The sequence below is a fragment of the Lampetra fluviatilis genome, chromosome 66, assembly GCF_964198595.1.
Source record: "Lampetra fluviatilis chromosome 66, kcLamFluv1.1, whole genome shotgun sequence".
Lineage (NCBI taxonomy): Eukaryota > Metazoa > Chordata > Hyperoartia > Petromyzontiformes > Petromyzontidae > Lampetra > Lampetra fluviatilis.
The window spans coordinates 5,461,691-5,485,523 of record NC_136340.1 but is presented as its reverse complement, the minus strand read 5'-3'; the positions used below and the strand labels follow the sequence as shown (position 1 = coordinate 5,485,523).

Here is a 23,833-nt window from a genome sequence, read left to right as displayed (position 1 = left end):
CACACAGATACACACACACACACACACAGATACACACACACAGATACACACACACACATACACACACACACACACAGATACACACACACACACACAGATACACACACACACACACACAGATACACACACACACACACACAGATACACACACACACACACAGATACACACACACAGATACACACACACACACACAGATACACACACACACACACAGATACACACAGAGATACACACAGAGATACACACACAGATACACACAGTTACACAAACAGATACACACACACACACAGGCACACACACAGATACACACACAGATACACACACACACAGAGAGATACACACACAGAACAGTAGCGCAGCGTAGCGCTAACCGCTACACTCCCGCTCCCCCCACACACAACCCCCCCACACACACAGCTCAGTAGCGCTAACCGCTACACTACAGTGGCATCTACATCTACAGAACGTGAAGAACCAGTGGCATCTACATCTACAGAACGTGAAGAACCAGTGGCATCTACATCTACAGAACGTGAAGAACCAGTGGCATCTACATCTACAGAACGTGAAGAACCAGTGGCATCTACATCTGCAGAACGTGAAGAACCAGCGGCATCTACATCTACAGAACGTGAAGAACCAGTGGCATCTACATCTGCAGAACGTGAAGAACCAGCGGCATCTACATCTGCAGAACGTGAAGAACCAGTGGCATCTACATCTGCAGAACGTGAAGAACCAGCGGCATCTACATCTGCAGAACGTGAAGAACCAGTGGCATCTACATCTGCAGGACATGAAGAACCAGTGGCATCTACATCTACAGAACATGAAGAACCAGCGGCATCTACATCTGCAGAACGTGAAGAACCAGCGGCATCTACATCTGCAGAACGTGAAGAACCAGCGGCATCTACATCTGCAGAACGTGAAGAACCAGTGGCATCTACATCTACAGAACATGAAGAACCAGTGGCATCTACATCTACAGAACATGAAGAACCAGTGGCATCTACATCTGCAGAACATGAAGAACCAGTGGCATCTACATCTGCAGAACGTGAAGAACCAGTGGCATCTACATCTGCAGAACATGAAGAACCAGTGGCATCTACATCTACAGAACATGAAGAACCAGTGGCATCTACATCTGCAGAACGTGAAGAACCAGTGGCATCTACATCTGCAGAACGTGAAGAACCAGTGGCATCTACATCTGCAGAACGTGAAGAACCAGTGGCATCTACATCTGCAGAACATAGAAGAATCAGTGGCATCTACATCTGCAGAACGTGAAGAACCAGTGGCATCTACATCTGCAGAACGTGAAGAACCAGTGGCATCTACATCTACAGAACATAGAAGAATCAGTGGCATCTACATCTACAGGAGATGATACAACTTTTGAAGCCATTCCCCGTGTTTAGCGTACACGCCGTACAACGCGTTTGCAATCGACTTACGAACAAGACCTCTGGAACGTGATTTCGTCCTTGAGTAGGGTAGTCGCTCTAACTAAATTTGCCACGTTTTGTCCACGTGACGGAACCTTGCCAATCGGCCGTGTCGGGGGGGTGGTGGTGGTGGCGGCGGTGTCAACGACCCAAGCCAAACAAATAACTGCCTCTACTGCGAATAACATTGGGCCGCGAAAGCCTACGTGTTTAAACTGAGACCTCAAGCATCATCACCGTGCCACCGCAAATAACCTGCTGCTGTTGCTGCTGTTGCTGCTGTTGCTGCTGCTGTTGTTGCTGCTGCTGTTGCTGCTGTTGTTGTTGCTGCTGTTGTTGTTGTTGCTGTTGCTGCTGCTGCTGTTGCTGCTGCTGCGCAATCTTCTCACGGTAGGCTTGCTGTCGCGTGGACACCACGTCCGGCATCACCGCATCGATGAGGGACAACGAGTCGATGGGCCGCCCCTCAAACACCGTGCCATCCTGCGGCGACACACACGCAGACACACACACACACAGATATACACAGATATACACACACAGACATATATACACACACAGACATATATACACACACACAGATATACACACGCAGACACACACACACAGATATACACAGATACACACACACAGACATATATACACACACACAGATATAAACACAGATATACACACACACACCCAGACATATATATACACACAGATACACACACACATGCACAGATACACACACGCAGATACACACACGCACAGATATATACACACGCAGACACACACACGCAGACATATATACACACACACCCAGACATATATATACACACAGATATACACACCGCACAGACATAGACACGCAGACATATACACACGCAGACATATATATACACACAGAGATACACACACGCAGATATATACATATATACACACACAGACATATACACACACACACACACAGACATACGCACACACACAGACATACACACACACACAGACATATACACACACACACACAGACATACACACACACACAGACATATACACACACACACAGACATATACACACACACAGACATATACACACACACAGACATATACACACACACACAGATATACATACACACACACAGACATATACACACACGCAGACATATACACACACGCAGACATACACACAAAGACACAGATTCCCCCGTGTAGCCTTGACAACCTGTCGGGGGGCAAGTGCTGTTAGTAGCAAGTAGCAGCAGCAGCAGCAGCAACAGCCTATGAAGGCCGGCACGGTGGCACACGAGGAAGGGGTTGGGGGTGGCCAGCACCACGTCCACCCAGCCGCCTTCGGCCAACCCAGTAGCAGAGGTCGCAAACTGGTTTTGATTCCTTACCCGTACCCGGGTAGGGGTATCGGGTACCTGATTGCGACCTCTGGGATGAAGCCATGTTGCAGGCGCGGGTGGGTTGATTCTAGGAACTTGAATTGTGAGAAGAGACAAGACGTTGGGAAATGAGTGACAAACGGTGACTCACCAGTGACTCGCGGCCTACCCGTACCCGTACCCGGCCGCACCAGGGTCGCAAACGGGTACCCGGGTACGGGTAGCCGGGTATCGGGTAGGGTACGGGTATCAGGTACCCGGTTGCGACCTCTGCCCCGTAGCGATTGCTTTCGTTTGCCGACTCATTTATGTTCAAAATAAAACCTTAATGTTCTAAATAAAACCTTGAGTTTTAGAGAATTAAATAAGGGGTGGAGAGGGTGCGGTGTCACAAGACATCTGGACAACCCTGTAACATTCACCACTGTGGCCGAGAATTATACGGAAAAAAGGAAATAGGTTTTGGTCGTTTGGTAAAGTCACGTAGAAAGGTTCAAAGAAAATAACCAAAAAATAACCAAAAAAACGACGTTTCGATCGCAACACAAGCGGTCGTCGTCGTCTTCCCGATGGCGACCCAAAGAATATGAATTCCTGCAGTCACGAAAGCTTTGAGTCAAGGTTTTACTGGTAGGGACCTTCTGGTTACACCAGCCCACAGGGGATTAGTGTGTCCGTCCGTCGTGCAGGGAGGGGCTGGGTGGGGTGGGGCTGGGTGGGGAGGGTGGAGAGGGGCTGGGTGGGGAGGGGAGGGTGGGGAGGGGCTGGGTGGGGAGGGTGGAGAGGGGCTGGGTGGGGAGGGGAGTGTGGGTAGGGGGGCTGGGTGGAGAGGGGCTGGGTGGGGGGTGGGAGGGGTGGGGCTGGGTGGGGAGGGGCTGGTCACCCCGTGGTGCCCTTATAAAACTCAACGTGTAACCTACTCACGCCGGCTTGTGCCCGCCCTCACAGTCGGGCATATTTGCGGAATACACCACGCCCTGGCCGTTGATCCTGCAGGCCATTGACCGAGCAACCCAACGTTGCTACCAGCTCCCTCCGCAGGAATGTGTTATACACTTTTTGGCAATAAAACAGGTGGTGGTTAAGATGGTCAAACAACAAATAGAAACCCTTTGCAGGGAATCAACACTCTTTTCATTGCCAGAAAGGGTAAAACCTATTCTTATATTTTCACACTTTGATACTGGCAACGTGGTCCCGTTTTAATACTGACGCTGCTGCTGCTGCTGCCACTTAGCCCAGCAGAGGGCGCTGGGAGACTGCACTCCACGTGCGGTTACAGGCAAAGTCTAAAGAAAATAACCATACCCACAAATTTCGATTTGAAGCTTTCGTGACTGCAGGGATTCATCTTCTTGGTTCTTTCGGTAAAGTCACCACGTAGAATGGAAATAATAAAAATCAAAAATAATAAAATAATTCTCACGACGTTTCGGCCACAACGCAAGCAGCCGTCCTCAGGTGAAGAACAGGTCTGTCGAGAAGACAGCGTCTGAATATGGTATTGTCATCAGTATGACATAAGTAATTATATATTACTCATTCAGACGCTGTCTTCTCGACAGACCTGTTCTTCACCTGAGGACGGCTGCTTGCGTTGTGGCCGAAACGTCGTGAGAATTATTTTATTATGTTTTATTTGTATTATTTCCATTCCACGTGACTTTACCGAAAGAACCAAGAAGACATACCCACAAACTATTCTTATTTAAACCATCGTATAAAGGTGCCCTCACTGAGCTGCCGTGCATCTCTTTTTTTCCGGAAGCGACCTGGACATCGCAAACGACAGCTGTTCAACACAAGCGGCGGCCGATCATCATTGCGTGGAAAATGAAAAGCAACAGCCAAAATGCTGCTAAACGCAGCAAGGTGGTCTCGATTCTAAACGTGGAAGGAGAAACCGGAGGACCCGGAGAAAAATCCACGCGACCACAGGGAGAGAGAAACACGCAGACTCAAAATATACAGCAGCAGCAGCAGCAGGCATCGTCAGCGTCGGGATCGAACTCACGACCTCCTGCGTACCAGGCGAGGTAGTCAACATCTCCTAGCCACCGTGATGATGATGAGAGAGAGAGACGCAGACTTCAAATATACAGCAGCAGGCATCGTCAGGGTCGGGATCAAACCCACGACCTCCTGTACACCAGGCGAGGTAGTCAACATCTCCTAGCCACCGTGATGATGATGAGACACCCAAATTCCAAATATACAGCAGCAGGCGTTAGGGTTGCAATCAAACCCACGACCTCCTGTATACCAGGCGAGGTAGTCAACATCTCCTAGCCACCGTGAGTCCACAGTGAAGGGAGTAGATCTGTGCGGTCAAACTGAAACGGAACTGGGCCTCCCCTAGGTCGTCTCGGCCTTAAGTCGGTATCCATCGGTGCGCCGTGCGCCTGTGCGTGGCGAAAAGGAGTTCCGATTCCCGTTCATGACCAACGCCAGTGCCGATGCACTGGTCATCAAAAAAACGTTTTTTTCTGGCCTGGACTTTTGCAGCTGTTTTAGACTAATTTCAGGGTGCCGATTCCAAATCTGATCTCAGATTTGCTCTATCACATCTCATTTTTATGCTATCGGCATACCCCATTTTCATTGATTTTACCCGAAATTAACTCTGTCACTTATGATTGCAAGTTGTTGCGAGTCAGTGACTGCTTTAGTGTTAAAATACGGTGCTGTATTTTTAGGATAGTGTGTTTATAATATCATTTTATGTAGATATCCACATCTATTTAATATTTTTCTTCCGCAGTTTTTATTGAAAATGCAATATTTGACATCTCAAAAACCTGATGTGATAGACAAAAACTGATACCAGATTTGGAATCAGCACCCCCCAATATTACCTTAAAACGGTTGGAATACCTTATGCCAGAAAAAAAATGTGTTGACCAGTGATCTGAACCCGTTTGCGACCCTGGTGCGGCCGGGTACGGGTACGGGTAAGGAATCAAAACCAGTTTGCGACCTCTGGTGTGACGTGCGTGCGACGTGCGTGCGACGTGCGTGCGACGTGCGTGCGACGTGCGTGCGACGTGCGTGCGACGTGCGTGCGACGTGCGTGCGACGTGCGTGCGACGTGCGTGTGACGTGCGTGTGACGTGTGTGCATGGCGCGTAGGTGCAGGCACCCGCCTCGTTGATCGAGATCTCCGCCTCCACGTACTGCAGCCCCTTCTGGATGATGGAAATGAGGGCGGCGGGTGGCACCAGCGCGCCGTTGATCGTCGACTGGCTGATGTGGCTCTCGATGCCGAACGTGAAAGCCGAGTGGGAGAAGCCTGGGCGGGGAGGGAGGGATAGTAGCGGTGGTGGGGAGGGGCGACTATTAGTAACGGTTGGCTGGGTACGGCAAGAAAAAAAGTTTGACGTGCGTACACTACACTATACACTGTAATATTACACTACACTATACACTGTAATATTACACTACACTATACACTACACTATAAACTACAATACACACTACACTATACACTACAATACACACTGCACTATTACACTATACACTACAATACACACTACACTATTACACTGTACACTACAATACACACTACACTATACACTGTAATATACACTACACTATACACTGTAATATTACACTACACTATACACTACACTATAAACTACAATACACACTACACTATACACTACAATACACACTGCAATATTACACTGTACACTACAATACACACTACACGATACACTGCAATATTACACTGTACACTGCACTATACACTGCCATATTATACTATACACTACAATACACACTACACTATACACTACACACTACACTATACACTACAATATTACACTGTACACTGCAATATTACACCACACTATACACTACAATATTACACTGATCACTACAATACACACTACACTATACACTACAATATTACACTGATCACTACAATACACACTACACTATACACTGTCATATTACACTATACACTACAATACACACTACACTGTCATATTACACTATACACTACAATACACACTATACTATACACTGCAATATTACACTACACTATACACTACATATTACACAATAAACTACACTATACACTACACTATACTACATACTACACTATACACTACACACCACATACTACAATATACACTACATACTACACTACACACTACATACTACACTACACACTACACTATACACTTCACTATACACTACACACTATACACTACACACTATACACTACATACAACACTATACACTACACACTACACTATACACTACGCATTGATTGTGTGTGTGCGCAGGTGTGGCTGTGTGCGGGTGTGGTTGTGTCGTTGTGTGTGCTGATTATAGCTGTGTGTGTCTGCATGCGGGTGTGCGCATGCGTGTGTAGTTTGTGTGTGTGCACGGGTGTAAGGTTGTAGCTGTGGGCGGTTGTGTGTGCGTGCTTGCGATTGTAGTTGTGTGCGTGTGTATGCGTATCGGTGTGATTGCGTAGTTGTCTGCGGGTGTGTGGATATGGTTGTGTGGTTGTGTGTGTGGGAATGTCTGTGGTTGTGTGAGTGTGTGTGGTTGCGATTGTAGTTGTGTGCGTGCGTATGCGTGAGGGTGTGATTGCTTGGTTGTGTGCGGGTGTGTGTGGGAATGGTTGTGTGGTTGTGTGTGTGGGAATGGCTGTGTGGCTGTGTGTGTGTGCGTGGTTACGATTGCAGTTATGTGCGTGTGTATGTGCGAGGGTGCGATTGCTTGGTTGTGTGCGGGTGTGTGATTGCTTGGTTGTGTGCGGGTGTGTGTGGATATGGTTGTGTGGTTGTGTGTGTGGGAATAGCTGTGTGGTTGTGAGTGTATGTGCGAGGGTGCGATTGCTTGGTTGTGTGGTGCGGGTGTGTGTGGGAATGGTTGTGTCAGTGTGTGTGTGGTTGGGGAGCGGTGGTGCAGCGGTTAGCGCGCTGCGCTATGAACCCAACGACCCGGGTTCGATTCCCGCTCACGGCCAACACCGGTGACACTTATCTGAACCGGTTCTGGGCCTCCCCTAGGTCGACTCAGCCTCAAATGAGTACCTGGTACGGTGTGTAAACATCGCCACTGGGGGAGAGACAAAGGCGGTCGGGCGTGGTGCTGGCCACCCACCCCCTCGTGTGCCGTTGCGGCCTTCATAAGTGCTACTCGCTAACAGCACTTGCCCCTGCGGTCTGTTGTGGCTGCGTGCGCGCGTGAAAGACACCGACCTGACTCCTGCAGGTAGCGGTAGACCAGGAAATTCACTTCATCGCTGCTGATGCTCATCTTTCTCCACTCCGCCCTACCTACGCATGGGGAGCCCTGGGGGCAGCCACTGGCACCCTGCACACACGGACACGGACACAGACACCCCCACCGTAGCCTTTAACAGCGAGCGGCAGCAACTATGAAGGCACACGAGGGGGTGGGTGGCCACCACCACGCCCGACCGCCTTTGTCTCCCCCAGTGGCGATGTTTACTACACACCACCACCAGGTACTCATTTGAGGCCGAGTCGACCTAGGGGAGGGACCAGGACCGGTTAAGATAATCGTCGCCGGTTGGCAGTGAGCGGGAATCGAACCCGGGTCGCCAGGTTGGTAGTGCAGCGTAGCGCTAACCGCTGCACTACCGCTCCCCACACATGTACCGCTCCCCATATGCACGCGCACATGCACACACGCGCACACACACGCGCACACACACGCGCGCACACACACACGCGCACACGCACGCGCACACGCGTACACGCACACACACGCGTACACGCACACACACGCGCACACGCATACACGCACACACACACACGCGCACACGCGCGCACACGCGCACACGAGTGCCAAGAAGTCAGTGCCGTTGCTTCCGTCCCCCTGTTAAGGTTCCTCAGCGTGGGTACAACTTGCCACCATCATCACAACCACCACCACCACCATAATTAACACAACCACCATAATTAACACAACTACCATCATCACCACAACCACCATCATCATCACAACCACCATAATTATCACCACAATCACCACCATCATCATCACCACCACAACCATCATCACCACCACAACCATCACGACCACAACCACAATCATCATCACCATAACCACAATCATCATCATCACCACCACAACCATCACGACCACAACCACAATAATCATCACCATAACCACAATTCATCATCATCACCATCACAACCACCATCATCACCACCACAACCACCATCATCACCACCACAACCACCACCATTACCGTCACCATCTGGCGTTACGTCTTCCCTCCTTACACAGTCTGTGCGGGGGTCCTTCAAATTGCTGCTCTTACCATCTCATCGCTACCACGACCACCAACCCACACCACGAATATCAGAACCACAACAACCAAGATGACCACCACCACCACCTGTATCACCATCATCGTTACCATTCTCTTTGGTTCTTTCGGTAAAGTCACGTAGGTAGAAAAAGAATACATCACGACATTTCGATCGCATCACAAGCAATCGTCATCATTATTAAATCCTTTATATTAAGTTCACTTGCTTACTTGCTTGCGCGCTTACGACCGTGCAAATCTTTCGGTCGTTTTTTAACCCACTTCCCGTGATCCAATCGAGCTGACATTTTGCACACAGACTCGTTGTGCGTGACAATTTATTTTCGTGAAAAAGAAATTTCCAAAATTTTCCACTTTTTAGGAATTTTTTTTTTAAATATTTAATTTAAAATACCAATGTGATAAAAATGAAACACTTACTCAAGAAAAACAGAAATGAATAATAAAATAAAACCGATGCCACGCATATAAAGGATTTATAGCGAAAAACTTTGTTTTTACGGGTGAATTTTTTTTTCTACCTAAGTGTGGATTCCTGCAGTCACGAAAGCTTCAAATCATCATAATTACTCCCAAAATCATCATCACCACCACCACCAACAACAACAACAGCCATTCGCCAATAAGCGGCGGTGACGTCGTCACGGCGCCTGTGCCAGGCAAGGTGCACTCCGAGGCCACGTGAAGTGTCGAAGGCTCGCTGACAGGCGACAGGACAGACCCTGCAGGTGCCATGGGTTGACCGACTGAGACGACTGGCAGATGCACCAGCTGTGCCCCCCTACTGTGCCAACTCGCTGCGTTTTACCCGCCCGGCGCTCGGCTCGTTGTTGTGAGCGTCGCTCCTCCGCCCTCCGCTGTTGTTGGAGGGCGACTGCCTCCCAACTGCCCAGTAGCAAGCGTCCTTCACGAGCCTCCTCTATCACCACCACCACCAGCACCAAAGACAAAGATACCCCGTATAGTCTTAGCAGACCGTTGGGGCAAGTGCTGTTAACGAACACCTATGAAGGCCGGAACGGCACACGAGGGGGTGGGTGGCCAGCACCACGCCCGGCCGCCTTTGTCTCTCCCCCAGTGTCGATGTTTACTACACACCGCAGCACCAGGTACTCATTTGAGGCTGAGTCGATCTAGGGGAGGCCCAGGACCGGTTCAGATAATCGTCACCGGTGTTGGCCGTGAGCGGGAATCGAACCTGGGTGGCCGGGTTCATAGCGCAGCGCGCTAACCACTACACCACCACTCCCCAGCACTTCACAAAGACAAAGATCCCCCGTGTAGCCTTAACAGACTGTTGGGGCAATTGCTGTTTGCGAGCGCCTACGAAGCACCGGCATGACACAAGAGGGGGTTGGGGGTGGACCAGAGGTCTCAAACTGGTTTTGATTCCGTACCCGTACCCGGCCGCACCAGGGTCGCAAAGGGGTACCCGTACCCGTACCCAGCCGTACCCGTACCCTACCCGTATCCGGTCGGGTACGGGTAGGGTACGGGTATCGGGTACCCGATTGCGACTTCTGGGATGAAGCCATGTTGCAGGCGCGGGTGGGTTGATTCTAGGAACTTGAATCGTGAGAAGAGACAAGACGTTGGGAAATTCGTGACAAACGGTGACTCACCAGTGACTCACGGCCTACCCGTACCCGTACCCGGCCGCACCAGGGTCGCACACGGCTACCCGTACCCGGCCGGGTACGGGTAGCCGGGTATCGGGTAGGGTACGGGTATCGGGTACCCGGTTGCGACCTCTGGGGTGGACACCACCATGTCCGGCCGCCTTTGTCTGCCCAGTGGCGATGTTTACCCACCGCACCAGGTATAGTGACCACCATCATAATCATCACCATCACCACCACCACCACGTGGTGTTTACTCAGGAATGCCTCACAGTCTCAAGACTCTCTTTCAGGAGGGTCCTGCCACGGAGTGGTGTGGGTGGCAATGGTTGCTGTGCATTTCCCAAGCGAGTTGTGGGCACGTGTATTTGTTGAACTTCTTTCGCGCCGTACGTAAACAACCGTGCTGTGTGTGTGTGTGTGTTGAAATGATTTCACGCAGTACGTAGCTAAATGTGCTAATGGGAGGTGCGGGGACAAGAGGGCACACCTGGACAGGGAGACACGGGGACAGGGAGACACGGGGACAGAGAGACACGGGGACAGAGAGACACGGGGACAGAGAGACACGGGGACAGAGAGACACGGGGACAGGGAGACACGGGGACAGGGAGACACGGGGACAGAGAGACACGGGGACAGAGAGACACGGGGACAGGGAGACACGGGGACAGGGAGACACGGGGACATGAGACACGGGGACAGAGAGACACGGGGACAGAGAGACAAGGAGACACGGAGACACGGGGACAGAGAGACACGGGGACAGAGAGACACGGGGACAGGGAGACACGGGGACAGAGAGACACGGAGACACGGGGACAGAGAGACACGGGGACAGGGAGACACGGGGACAGGGAGACACGGAGACACGGGGACACGGGGACAGAGAGACACGGGGACAGGGAGACACGGGGACAGAGAGACACAGAGACAGGGAGACACGGGGACAGAGAAACACGGAGACAGAGAGACACGGGGACAGAGAGACACGGGGACAGAGAGACACAGGGACAGGGAGACACGGGGACAGAGAGACACGGAGACACGGGGACAGGGAGACACGGGGACAGAGAGACACGGGCACAGGGAGACACGGGGACAGAGAAACACGGAGACACGGGGACAGAGAGACACGGGGACAGGGAGACAGGGAGACACGGGGACAGGGAGACACGGAGACACGGGGACAGAGAGACACGGGGACAGGGAGACACGGGGACAGGGAGACACGGAGACAGGGAGACACGGAGACAGGGAGACACGGGGACAGAGAGACACGGGGACAGGGAGACACGGGGACAGGGAGACACGGAGACAGGGAGACACGGGGACAGAGAGACACGGGGACAGAGAGACACGGGGACAGGGAGACACGGGGACAGGGAGACACGGGGACAGGGAGACACGGGGACAGGGAGACACGGAGACAGGGAGACACGGGGACAGAGAGACACGGGGACAGGGAGACACGGGGACAGAGAGACACGGGGACAGAGAGACACAGGGACAGGGAGACACGGGGACACGGAGACACGGGGACAGAGAGACACGGGGACAGAGAGACACGGGGACAGGGAGACACGGAGACACGGGGACAGAGAGACACGGGGACAGAGAGACACGGGGACAGGGAGACACGGGGACAGGGAGACACGGAGACACGGGGACAGAGAGACACGGGGACAGAGAGACACGGGGACAGGGAGACACGGGGACAGGGAGACACGGGGACAGGGAGACACGGAGACACGGGGACACGGGGACAGAGAGACAAGGAGACACGGAGACACGGGGAGACACGGGGACAGGGAGACACGGGGACAGGGAGACACGGGGACAGAGAGACACAGAGACGAGCTGTGTGTCGTTATCGAGGCAAACACATTCTTCAGGGACCAACATTACCGGCTCATCAGCACCGCCGTAGCCTCCCCCATTGCACGCTCAGCTCGTCCTCTCGCGAGTTCCGTGCGCCTGGTTTTCTCTCCCCTCCTCCAACGCCTCTTCTCTCACCGCTCCACCCAAAATAACCTCCAGCCCCCTCCCTCATCCTCCCTCCTCCACCCGTCTCCTCCTACAGCATCTCCTCCTTCTGTTCATCCTCCTCTGCTCCCCCCTCCTCCATCACCTTCACCCCCTGCCTGCTGTTCACATCCTCCTACACCACCCCTCTCATATCCCCCAGCTATCCTCACCACCCTCTCCTCCTACTCCTGCATATCCTCCTCCTCATCATCATCATCATCCTCCTAATTCATCATCATCATCATCATCTTCCTCATCATCCACCACCTCCACCATCTGCGGCTGATAACGATGAGGATCGTGAGAGATGCCGACTAGGGGAGAGGGCCTTCATCCAGCAGTGGATTGGCCATGGCTGACGATGGTGGTGTGCAGGTGTTGCGTGTGTGCGAGCAGGCTGTGTGCAAATGGACTTGGCAATGAATAATAAAACGTTGGCTGTGCGTGTGTGTGAGGGCATGTGCGTGTGTGCGTGTGAGTGCGTGTGAGTGCGTGTGTGTGTGTGAGTGCGTGCGTGTGAGTGCGTGCGTGCGAGTGCGTGCGTGCGTACGAGTGCGTGTGTGTGAGTGCGTGCGTGTGAGTGCGTGTGTGTGTGTGAGTGCGTGCGTGTGAGGGCATGTGCGTGCGTGCGTGTGAGGGCATGTGCATGCGTGTGTGTGAGTGCGTGTGTGTGAGGGCATGTGCGTGTGTTTGAGTGCGTGCGTGTGTGAGTGCGTGTGTGTGAGGGCATGTGCGTGTGTTTGAGTGCGTGTGTGTGTGTGTGTGATTGCGTGTGTGTGAGGGCATGTGTGTGTGAGGGCATGTGCGTGTGTGTGAGGGCATGTGCGTGTGTGTGAGTGCGTGCGTGTGTGTGAGTGCGTGTGTGTGAGGGCATGTGCGTGTGTGTGTGTGAGTGCGTGTGTGAGGGCATGTGCGTGTGTGTGAGTGCGTGTGTGTGAGGGCATGTGCGTGTGTTTGAGTGCGTGCGTGTGAGTGCGTGTGTGTGAGGGCATGTGCGTGTGTGTGAGTGCGTGTGAGTGCGTGTGTGTGTGTGAGTGCGTGTGTTTGAGTGCGTGCGTGTGTGTGAGTGCGTGTGTGAGGGCATGTGCGTGTGTGTGAGTGCGTGTGTGTGTGAGTGCGTGTGTGACGGCATGTGCGTGTGTTTGAGGGCGTGTGCGTGTGTGAGTGCGTGCGTGCGCGCGCGTGAGTGTGTGTGAGTGTGTGAGTGCATGTGCGTGTGTTTGAGTGCGTGTGTGTGTGTGAGTGCGTGTGTGTGAGGGCATGTGCGTGTGTGTGCGTGCGAGTGCGTGTGAGTGCATGTGCGTGCGTGTGAGTGCATGTGTGTGAGTGCGTGTGAGTGCATGCGTGTGTGTGAGTGCGTGTGTGAGTGCATGTGTGTGAGTGCGTGTGAGTGCATGTGCATGTGTGTGAGTGCGTGTGTGAGTGTGTGCGAGTGCATGTGCGTGTGTGTGAGTGAGTGAGTGCATGCATGTGTGTGAGTGCATGCGTGTGTGTGAGTGCGCGCGTGTGAGTGCGTGCGTGTGCTTGTGTGTGCGTGTGTGTGAGTGCGTGCGCGTGTGTGAGTGCGTGCGTGTGTGCGTGTGCTTGCATGTGCGTGTGTGAGAGTGTGTGCGTGTGTGTGAGTGCGTGTGCGTGCATGTGCGTGTATGTGAGTGCGTGTGCTTGCATGTGCGTGTGTGTGAGTGCGTGCGTGTGCTTGCATGTGCGTGTGTGTGAGTGCGTGCGTGTGCTTGCATGTGCGTGTGTGAGTGCGTGCGTGAGTGCGTGTGTGTGAGTGCGTGCGTGTGCTTGCATGTGCGTGTGTGCGAGTGCGTGCGTGTGCTTGCATGTGCGTGTGTGAGTGCGTGTGTGTGAGTGTGTGCGTGTGCTTGCATGTGCGTGTGAGTGCGTGCGTGTGCTTGCGTGTGCGAGTGCGTGCGCTTGCATGTGCGTGTGCTTGCATGTGCGTGTGTGTGAGTGCGTGCGTGTGCTTGCATGTGCGTGTGCTTGCATGTGCGTGTGTGTGAGTGCATGTGCGTGTGTGTGAGTGCATGTGCGTGTGTGAGTGCGTGTGTGTGCTTGCATGTGCGTGTGTTTGCATGTGCGTGTGTGTGAGTACATGTGCGTGTGTGTGAGTGCGTGCGTGTGTGTGCTTGCATGTGCGTGTGTGTGAGTGCGTGCGTGTGCTTGCATGTGCGTGTGTGTGAGTGCATGTGCGTGTGTGTGAGTGCATGTGCGTGTGTGCGAGTGCATGTGCGTGTGTGTGAGTGCATGTGCGTGTGTGAGTGCGTGTTTGCGTGGGCAGCGGTATTTGCAGCGGTTAGCGCGCTCACGGCCAACACCTGTTCTGGGCCTCCCCTAGGTCGACTCGGCCTCAAATGAGTACCTGGTGTAACGGTGTGTAGTATAAGCATCGCCACTGGGGGAGACAAAGGCGGCCGGGCGTGGTGCTGCCCACCAAATGCCCCCTCGTGTGCCACAGCGCCGGTAGCCTTCACAGCTGATGCTTGCTGCTGCTGCTGCTGCGCCCGCTAACAGCACTTGCCCCAAGCAGCCTGCTAAAGCTACACGGGGGACCTTTGTCTTTGTGTGGCGCGTGCGCGCGAGCGGGCGAGATGACCGCTCATCCACTCAGCCGCCAAAATCATCATCGCGTGGGAAGGAGGCCACGGGGTTTGCTTAGCAACAAAGACGCCCCCCTCCTGCCGTGTAGCCTCTAACAGGCTGTAGGGGCAAGTGCTGCTAGCGAGTAGCAGCACCTATGAAGGCTACCGGCACTGTGGCTACACGAGGGGGTGGGTGGCTACCAGCACCACCACGCCCGGCCGCCTTTGTCTCTCCCCCCAGTGGCGATGTTCACTACGACACCACCGCTGCACCGGGCACTCATTTGAGGCTGAGTGAACCTAGGGGTGGGTGAGTAGCGGGGTGAGAGTGAGTAGCGGGGTGAGTGAGTAGCGGGGTGAGTGAGTGGGTGAGTGAGTGGGTGAGTGAGTGAGTGGGGTGGGTGGGTGAGTGAGTGAGTGAGTGGGTGGGTGGGTGGGTGAGTGAGTGAGTGGGTGAGTGAGTGAGTGAGTGGGTGGGTGAGTGAGTGGGTGAGTGAGTGAGTGGGGTGAGTGAGTGGGTGAGTGTGTGGGTGAGTGAGTGGGTGAGTGAGTGAGTGGCTGGGTGAGTGAGTGAGTGCGTGAGTGGGTGAGTGAGTGGGTGGCTGGGTGAGTGAGTGGGGTGAGTGAGTGGGTGGCTGGGTGAGTGAGTGGGGTGAGTGAGTGGGTGAGTGAGTGGGTGGCTGGGTGAGTGAGTGGGGTGAGTGTGTGGGTGAGTGAGTGGGTGAGTGAGTGGGTGAGTGAGTGGGTGGCTGGGTGAGTGTGTGGGTGAGTGAGTGGGTGAGTGAGTGAGTGGCTGGGTGAGTGAATGGGGTGAGTGAGTGGGTGGTCAGCACCACGCCCGGCCGCCTTTGTCTCTCCCCCAGTGGCGATGTTCACTACACACCGCCACACCAGGTACTCATTTGAGGCAGAGTCGACCTAGGGGAGGCCCAGGACCGGTTCAGTTAATCGTCACTGGGTGGCGTTGGTTGCCGTGAGTGGGAATCGAACTCGGGTCGCCGGGTTCGTAGCGCAGCGTAGCGCTAACCGCTGCACCACCGCTCCCCACACACGCACACACACAAAGATAAAGATCCCCCGTATAGCCTTAACAGACTATAGGGGCAAGTGCTGTTAGCAGTAGCGAGTAGTAGCGTCTATACACTTACAAAGATCCCCCGTGTAGCCTCTAACAGACTGTAGGGGCAAGTGCTGTTAGAAAGCAGCACCTATGAAGGCTACCAGCGCTGTGGCACACGAGGGGGTGGGTGGCCAGCACCACGCCCGGCCGCCTTTGTCTCCCCAGTGGCGATGTTTACACACCACACCAGGTACTCATTTGAGGCCGAGTCGACCTAGGGGAGGCCCGCGAGCGGTTCAGATAATCGTCACCGATGTTGGCCGTGAGCGGGAATCGAACTCGGGTCGCCGGGTTCACTGCGCAGAGCGATAACCACTATGCCACGACTCCTCACCACACATCCACACACTGCGTCACATACACACAGCGCTCCAAAGACAAAGATCCCCCGTGTAGCCTCTAATAGGCAGTTGGGGCAAGTGCTGTTATCACGTACGGAGGCCGGCATGTCACACACGAGAGGGTCGGTGGCTAACACACACACACAATGCGTCACACACGCGTACAACACGCACACATCACACACTGCGTCACACACATACATATACCACACACACACCACACACACACATATAAGAGCTCACACACATACCGTGTCACACACGTAAGCTACAAATACAAAGCTCTCCCCGTGTAGCGCTAAGAGACTGTTGGGGCAAGTGCTGTTAGCGAGCACCTATGAAGGCCGGCACAGTGGCACACACAAGGGGGCTGGGGTAGCTAACCGCTGCACCACCGCTCCCCACGGATAAAACACGGAACACACACACACAGAGAATAACACACACACACAGAGAATAACACACACACACACACAGAGAATAACACACACACACAGAGAGAATAACACACACACAGAGAATAACACACACACACACACACAGAGAATAACACACACACACACACAGAGAATAACACACACACACAGAGAATAACACACACACACAGAGAGAATAACACACACACAGAGAATAACACACACACACACACACAGAATAACACACACACAGAGAATAACACACACACACACAGCAGGCGACATCTCAAAAACACACACACATCCACCAACAACAAAAACTCCCACAACACACAGCCAGAAAAACAAAGATCCCCCGTATAGCCTAACCAGATGTTGGGGCAAGTGCTGTTAGTGAGCACAGATGAAGGCCGGAACGGTACACGAGGGGGTGGGTGGCCAACACCACGCCCGGCCGCCTTTGTCTCCCCAGTGGCGATGTTTACACAGCGCAGCAGGTACTCATTTGATGCTGAGTCGACCCAGGGGAGGCCCAGGACCGGTTCAGACAATCGTCACTGCTGTTGGTGGCCCGTGAGAGGGAAACGAACCGGGGTCGCTGGGTTCGTAGCGCAGCGCGCTAACCACCACACTATCACTCCCCATATACCACACACACGCACCCCTACAGATACATACACACACCCCTACAGACACACACACACACACGCACCTACAGACACACACCTACAGACACACACACGCACACCTACAGAAACACACACGCACACCTACAGACACACACACACACACCTATAGACACACACACACAACTATAGTCACACACACGCACACCTACAGACACACACACACCTATAGACACACACACAACTATAGTCACACACACGCACACCTACAGACACACACACCCCTATAGACACACACGCACAACTACAGACACACACACCCCTATAGACACACACGCACAACTAGACACACACACGCACACCTACAGACACACACGCACAACTACAGACACACACACGCACACCTACAGACATATATCTGTTAGCGAGAAGCACTTATGAAGGCGGGAACGACACACGAGGGGGTGGGTGGCCAACATCACCCTCGGGCCGCCCTTGTCTGTCTCTCTGTTGGCGATGTTCACTACGCATCGCACCAGGTACTCATTTGAGGCCGAGTCGACCTAGTGGAGGGCCCAGGACCGGTTCAGATAATCGTCACCGGCGTTGGGTCGCCAGGTTCATAGCGTAGCGCGCTAACCACTACACCACCGCTCCTCACACTACAGACACACACACGCACCCCTACAGACACACACGCACCTACAGACACACACACACACCCACCGACAGACACACGCACGCATCCCGACTGACACGCACCCCTACAGACACACACACACACCTACAGACACACACACACCTACAGACACACACACACCCACCCCGACTGACACGCACCCCTACAGACACAAATACACCTACAGACACACACACACACTTAGACACACACACACACCTACAGACCCACACACCTACAGACACACACACGCACCCCTACAGACACACACACATACACCCCTACAGAGAGACACACACACCCACGCACCCATACAGACACACCCACCGACAGACACACGCAAGCATGCATCCCGACTGACACGCACCCTAGACACACACACCTAGACACACACACGCACACCTATAGACACACACACGCACACCTATAGACACACACACGCACCCCTACAGACACACGCACCCCTACAGACACACACGCACCTACAGACACGCACACCTACAGAGAAACACGAACGCGTACGCCGTGACAGCAGAATGGTGTCCCCACTTTGGCACGCAAGTCACCGCCACAGCCAGCAGTCAGCAGCCGCCTTCCCCCATCCCCCACGCAAGCACTCGGGAGGAGGAGGCGGAGGTGGTGGTGATGTCTGTGGGGGGTGGCCGAGGTAAAGCGAAGGCAAAAACAAGGGTGGGTGTGGGGGTAGGGGAGTGGGTGGTGGTGGTGGGGGTAGGGGAGTGAGTGGGTGTGGGGGTAGGGGAGTGGGTGGTGGTGGTGGGGGTAGGGGAGTGGGTGGTGGTGGTGGGGGTAGGGGAGTGGGTGGGTGTGGGGGTAGGGGAGTGGGTGGTGGTGGGGGGGGTAGGGGAGTGAGTGGTTGTGGGGGTTGGGGAGTGGGTGGTGGGTGTGGGGGTAGGGGAGTGGGTGGTGGTGGTGGGGGTAGGGGAGTGGGTGGGTGTGGGGGTAGGGGAGTGGGTGGTGGGTGTGGGGGTAGGGGAGTGGGTGGTGGGTGTGGGGGTAGGGGAGTGGGTGGTGGGTGTGGGGGTAGGGGAGTGGGTGGTGGTGGTGGGGGAGTGGGTGGTGGTGGGGGGGGAATGGGTGGGTGTGGGGGTAGGGGAGTGAGTGGTTGTGGTGGGGGAGTGGGTGGTGGGGGTAGGGGAGTGAGTGGTTGTGGGGGTTGGGGAGTGGGTGGTGGTTGTGGGGGGGGGGTAGGGGAGTGAGTGGTTGTGGGGGGGGGGAGTGGGTGGTGGTGGTGGTGGGGGTAGGGGAGTGGATGGGTGGGTGTGGGGGTAGAGGAGGGGATGGTGGTGGGTGTGGGGGTAGGGGAGTGGGTGGTGGGGGTAGGAAAGTGGGTGGTTGTGGGGGTAGGGGAGTGGGTGGTGGTGGTGGGGGTAGGGGAGTGGGTGGGTGTGGGGGTAGGGGAGGGGATGGTGGTGGGTGTGGGGGTAGGGGAGTGGGTGGTGGGGGTAGGGGAGTGAGTGGGTGTGGGGGTAGGGGAGTGGGTGGTGGGGGTAGGGGAGTGGGTGGGTGTGGGGGTAGGGGAGGGGATGGTGGTGGGGGTAGGGGAGCGGGTGGGGGAGCGGGTGGGGGGTGTGGGAATGGGGGTAGGGGAATGGGGGTAGGGAAGCGGGTTGGGTGGGGGTAGGGGAGTTTTGCTCATCCCAAAAACGAAGATCCCCCGTACAGCCTCAACAGACTGTTGGGGCAAGTGCTGTTAGCGAGCACGCCACACGAGGGGGTGGGTGGCCAGCACCACGCCTGACCGCCTTTGCCTTCCCAGTGGCGATGTCTACTACACACCGCTACACCAGGTACTCATTTGAGGCCGAGTCGACCTTGGGGAGGCCTGGGACCGGTTCAGATCATCGCTACCACTGGTGGTGGTTGTAAGCGGGAATTGAACTTGAGTCATTGGGTTCGTAGAGCAGCGCGCTAACCGCTGCGCCACCGCTCATGCCCCCCCCCCGCCTCCACACACGCACGCTCACGATAAGGGCTGGCTCTCACACAAAGACAAATATCCCCCGTATAGCCTCAACGTACTGTAGGGGCAAGTGCTGTTAGCGAGCAGCACCTATGAAGGCCCGAACAGCACACGACTAGGGATGTGGGTGGCCAGCACCACGCCCGGCCGCCTTTGTCTCCCCAGTGGCGATGTTAACTACACACCGCACCAGGTTACTCACTTGAGGTCGAGTCGACCTAGGGGAGGCCCAGGACCGGTTCAGATAATCGTCACTGGTGTTGGCCATGAGCGGAAATCGAACCTGGGTGGCCGGATTCGTAGCGCAACACGCTAACCGCTGCACCACCGCTCCCCAGTCACACACACACACACGCAATAACACATACACACACACACAAACGCAATCACACATACACAAACGCAATAACACATACACACAGACACACAAACGCAATCACACATACACACACGCAATAACACATACACACAGACACACAAACGCAATCACACACACACAGACACACACACAATCACACATACATACACACATCCACACACGTAATCACACATTCACAGACACACACGCAATCACACATTCACAGACACACACGCAATCACACATACACACACACACGTAATCACATTCACAGACACACGCAATCACACATAGACACACATACACGCAATCACACATTCACAGACACACACACACAGTCACTCATACACACAGACAACAACAACCGCCATTCGCCACTAAGTGGCGGTGACGTCACCACGACGCTTGTGCCAGGCCATACACACAGACACACACAGTCACAGACAAAGATCCCCATATACCATTGAACAAACTGAGGCAAATGTTATTAGCGAGCACCTACTGAAGGCTGGCACGGCACGCGAGCGGGGGGGCAACACTACACACACAGCCACACACACACAGCCACACACACACAGCCACACACACAGCCACACACACACACACAGCCACACACATACACACACACAGCCATACACACACACAGCCACACACACACACACAGCCACACACACACACACAGCCACACACACACACACAGCCATACACACACACACACAGCCATACACACACATACAGACACACACACAGCCATACACACACACAAACAGCCATATACACACACAAACAGCCACACACACAGCCATACACACACACACACAGCCATACACACACAGCCAGACACATACATACACACACAGATATATACACACAGCCATACAGCCATACACACATACACACACAGACACACAGCCATACACACACAGCCAGACACATACATACACACAGACACACAACCACACAGCCACACACACAAACAGCCACACACACTCACGGTCTCCTAGCACCAGCAGGAGACCCACTTGAGCAGGACCGGTCACCGCGCCGCTGTAGTGGGGGATGGGCTGGCTGAACGATGCGTCTGTGTGACTGTGTGTGTGTGACTGTGTGTGTGTGACTGTGTGTGTGTGTGACTGTGTGTGTGTGACTGTGTGTGTGTGACTGTGTGTGACTGTGCCTGTGTGTGTGTGACTGTGTGTGTGACTGTGTGTGACTGCGTGTGTGTGACTGCGTGTGTGTGTGACTGCGTGTGTGTGACTGTGTGTGTGTGACTGTGTGTGTGTGACTGTGCCTGTGTGTGTGACTGTGTGTGTGACTGTGTGTGTGTGTGACTGTGTGTGTGTGTGACTGTGTGTGTGTGTGACTGTGTGTGTGACTGTGCCTGTGTGTGTGACTGTGTGTGTGTGACTGTGCCTGTGTGTGTGACTGTGCCTGTGTGTGTGACTGTGTGTGTGTGACTGCGTGTGTGTGACTGCGTGTGTGTGACTGCGTGTGTGTGACTGCGTGTGTGTGACTGTGCCTGTGTGTGTGACTGTGTGTGTGTGACTGTGTGTGACTGTGTGTGTGCGCCTGTGTGTGTGCGCCTGTGTGTGTGTGTGTGACTGTGCGTGTGTGTGCGTGTGAGTGCGCGTGAGTGTGACTGTGCGTGTGAGTGTGTGTGTGAGTGTGCCTGTGAGTGTGCCTGTGCCTGCGAGTGTGAGTGTAAGCGTGACTGCGTGTGCGTGCGACTGCGTGTGCGTGTGAGTGGGGGATGGGCTGGCTGAGATATGCGTGTGAGCGAGTGTGACTGTGCGTGTGTGTGCCTGTGCGTGCCTGTGTGTGTGTGTGTGTGGGGATGGGCTGGCTGAAAGACGCATGCGTGTGTGTGCGTGACTGTGCGTTTGTGCAGTGTCTGTATGTGCCTGCCTTGTGTATGTGCCTGGCGGTATTTGTATGTGTCTATGTGTATGTGTCTGTGTGTATGTGTCTGTGTGTATGTATGTGTCTGTGTGTATGTGTCTGTATGTATGTGTATGTGGCTGTGTGTATGTGTCAGTGTGCATGTGCCTGGCTGTGTGTATGTGGCTGCATGTATGTGGCTGTCTGTATGTGGCTGTCTGTATGTGTACCATCAGTAGGACTGGGCTTTGGGTTGTTCTTCGTGCTTTCGGAGTCCCTGACCCTCTGCTCACGATCATTAAGGACCTTCATGATGGTGAGCGGGCCCGGGTAAAACTACGTGGCCGGGAGTCGGAGCCTTTCCCTGTACACCTTGGGGTGCGACAGGGATGTCCTCTGGCTCCCACATTATTTAACATCTATTTCGACTGCATAGTTCGTGAAGCCTTCAATAGCTGTACCGGGGGAATTTCCATTTGGTACAGATATAATGGGAGGCTGATCGACGCCCGGGTGCGATCAAGGGATGGCTCCCTATTGGTCAACCACGTTATGTATGCCGATGATTTGGTAATAGCTGCTCATTCAGAAGAGGAGTTGGAGACGCTGCTGCTGAGACTGGAGCGTGCCACTAAGAGGTGGGGCCTTACCATCAGCCCCACCAAAACTAAGCACCTGCCTGGGTATTTTGTACCATCGGACACTCCACCCCCACAACTCCCAATTGGTGATGGGGCAGTTGTGGAGAGAGTGGAGAGTTTCCCATACCTGGGCAGTGTGCTTATGACCGGCTCCAGTTTATCAGCAGAGGTCTCACTCCGAATCAGTCGAGCGGCAATATCTTTTCATCGGTTGCGTAACGCTGTGTGGAAGCTACCTGGTCTGTCGCTCCGCACGAAGCTTCAGGTCTTCTCGGCCACGGTCATTCCCTCCCTTCTCTACGCTTGCGAAACGTGGACCCCCCTAGTGGAGCATCTTCGCCGGTTGGAAACATTTAGGCTGGCCTGCCTACGATCCATCCTGGGTTTAACCAGGCTGGATTGTGTGAGGAGCTCACA

General features: G+C 54.1%; 1 protein-coding gene across 4 annotated transcripts in view; it reads right to left on the bottom strand.

Moving 5' to 3' along the window:
- Positions 1 to 23,833, bottom strand: part of LOC144952201 (F-box-like/WD repeat-containing protein TBL1XR1) — a 70,976-nt gene that overhangs the window by 13,496 nt on the left and 33,647 nt on the right. For all 4 annotated transcript variants that reach the window (XR_013640590.1, XM_078882604.1, XM_078882606.1 and 1 more), the window contains exons 3-5: positions 8,042 to 8,156; positions 5,969 to 6,114; positions 1,711 to 1,938 (exon numbers count right to left, since the gene is read on the bottom strand). Coding sequence is in view for 3 of the 4 variants with exons in the window: in XM_078882604.1 (XP_078738730.1) it covers positions 1,711 to 1,938; positions 5,969 to 6,114; positions 8,042 to 8,099 (432 nt within the window). In the remaining variant the exon portion in view is untranslated. The remainder of the gene's footprint in view (positions 1 to 1,710; positions 1,939 to 5,968; positions 6,115 to 8,041; positions 8,157 to 23,833) is intronic.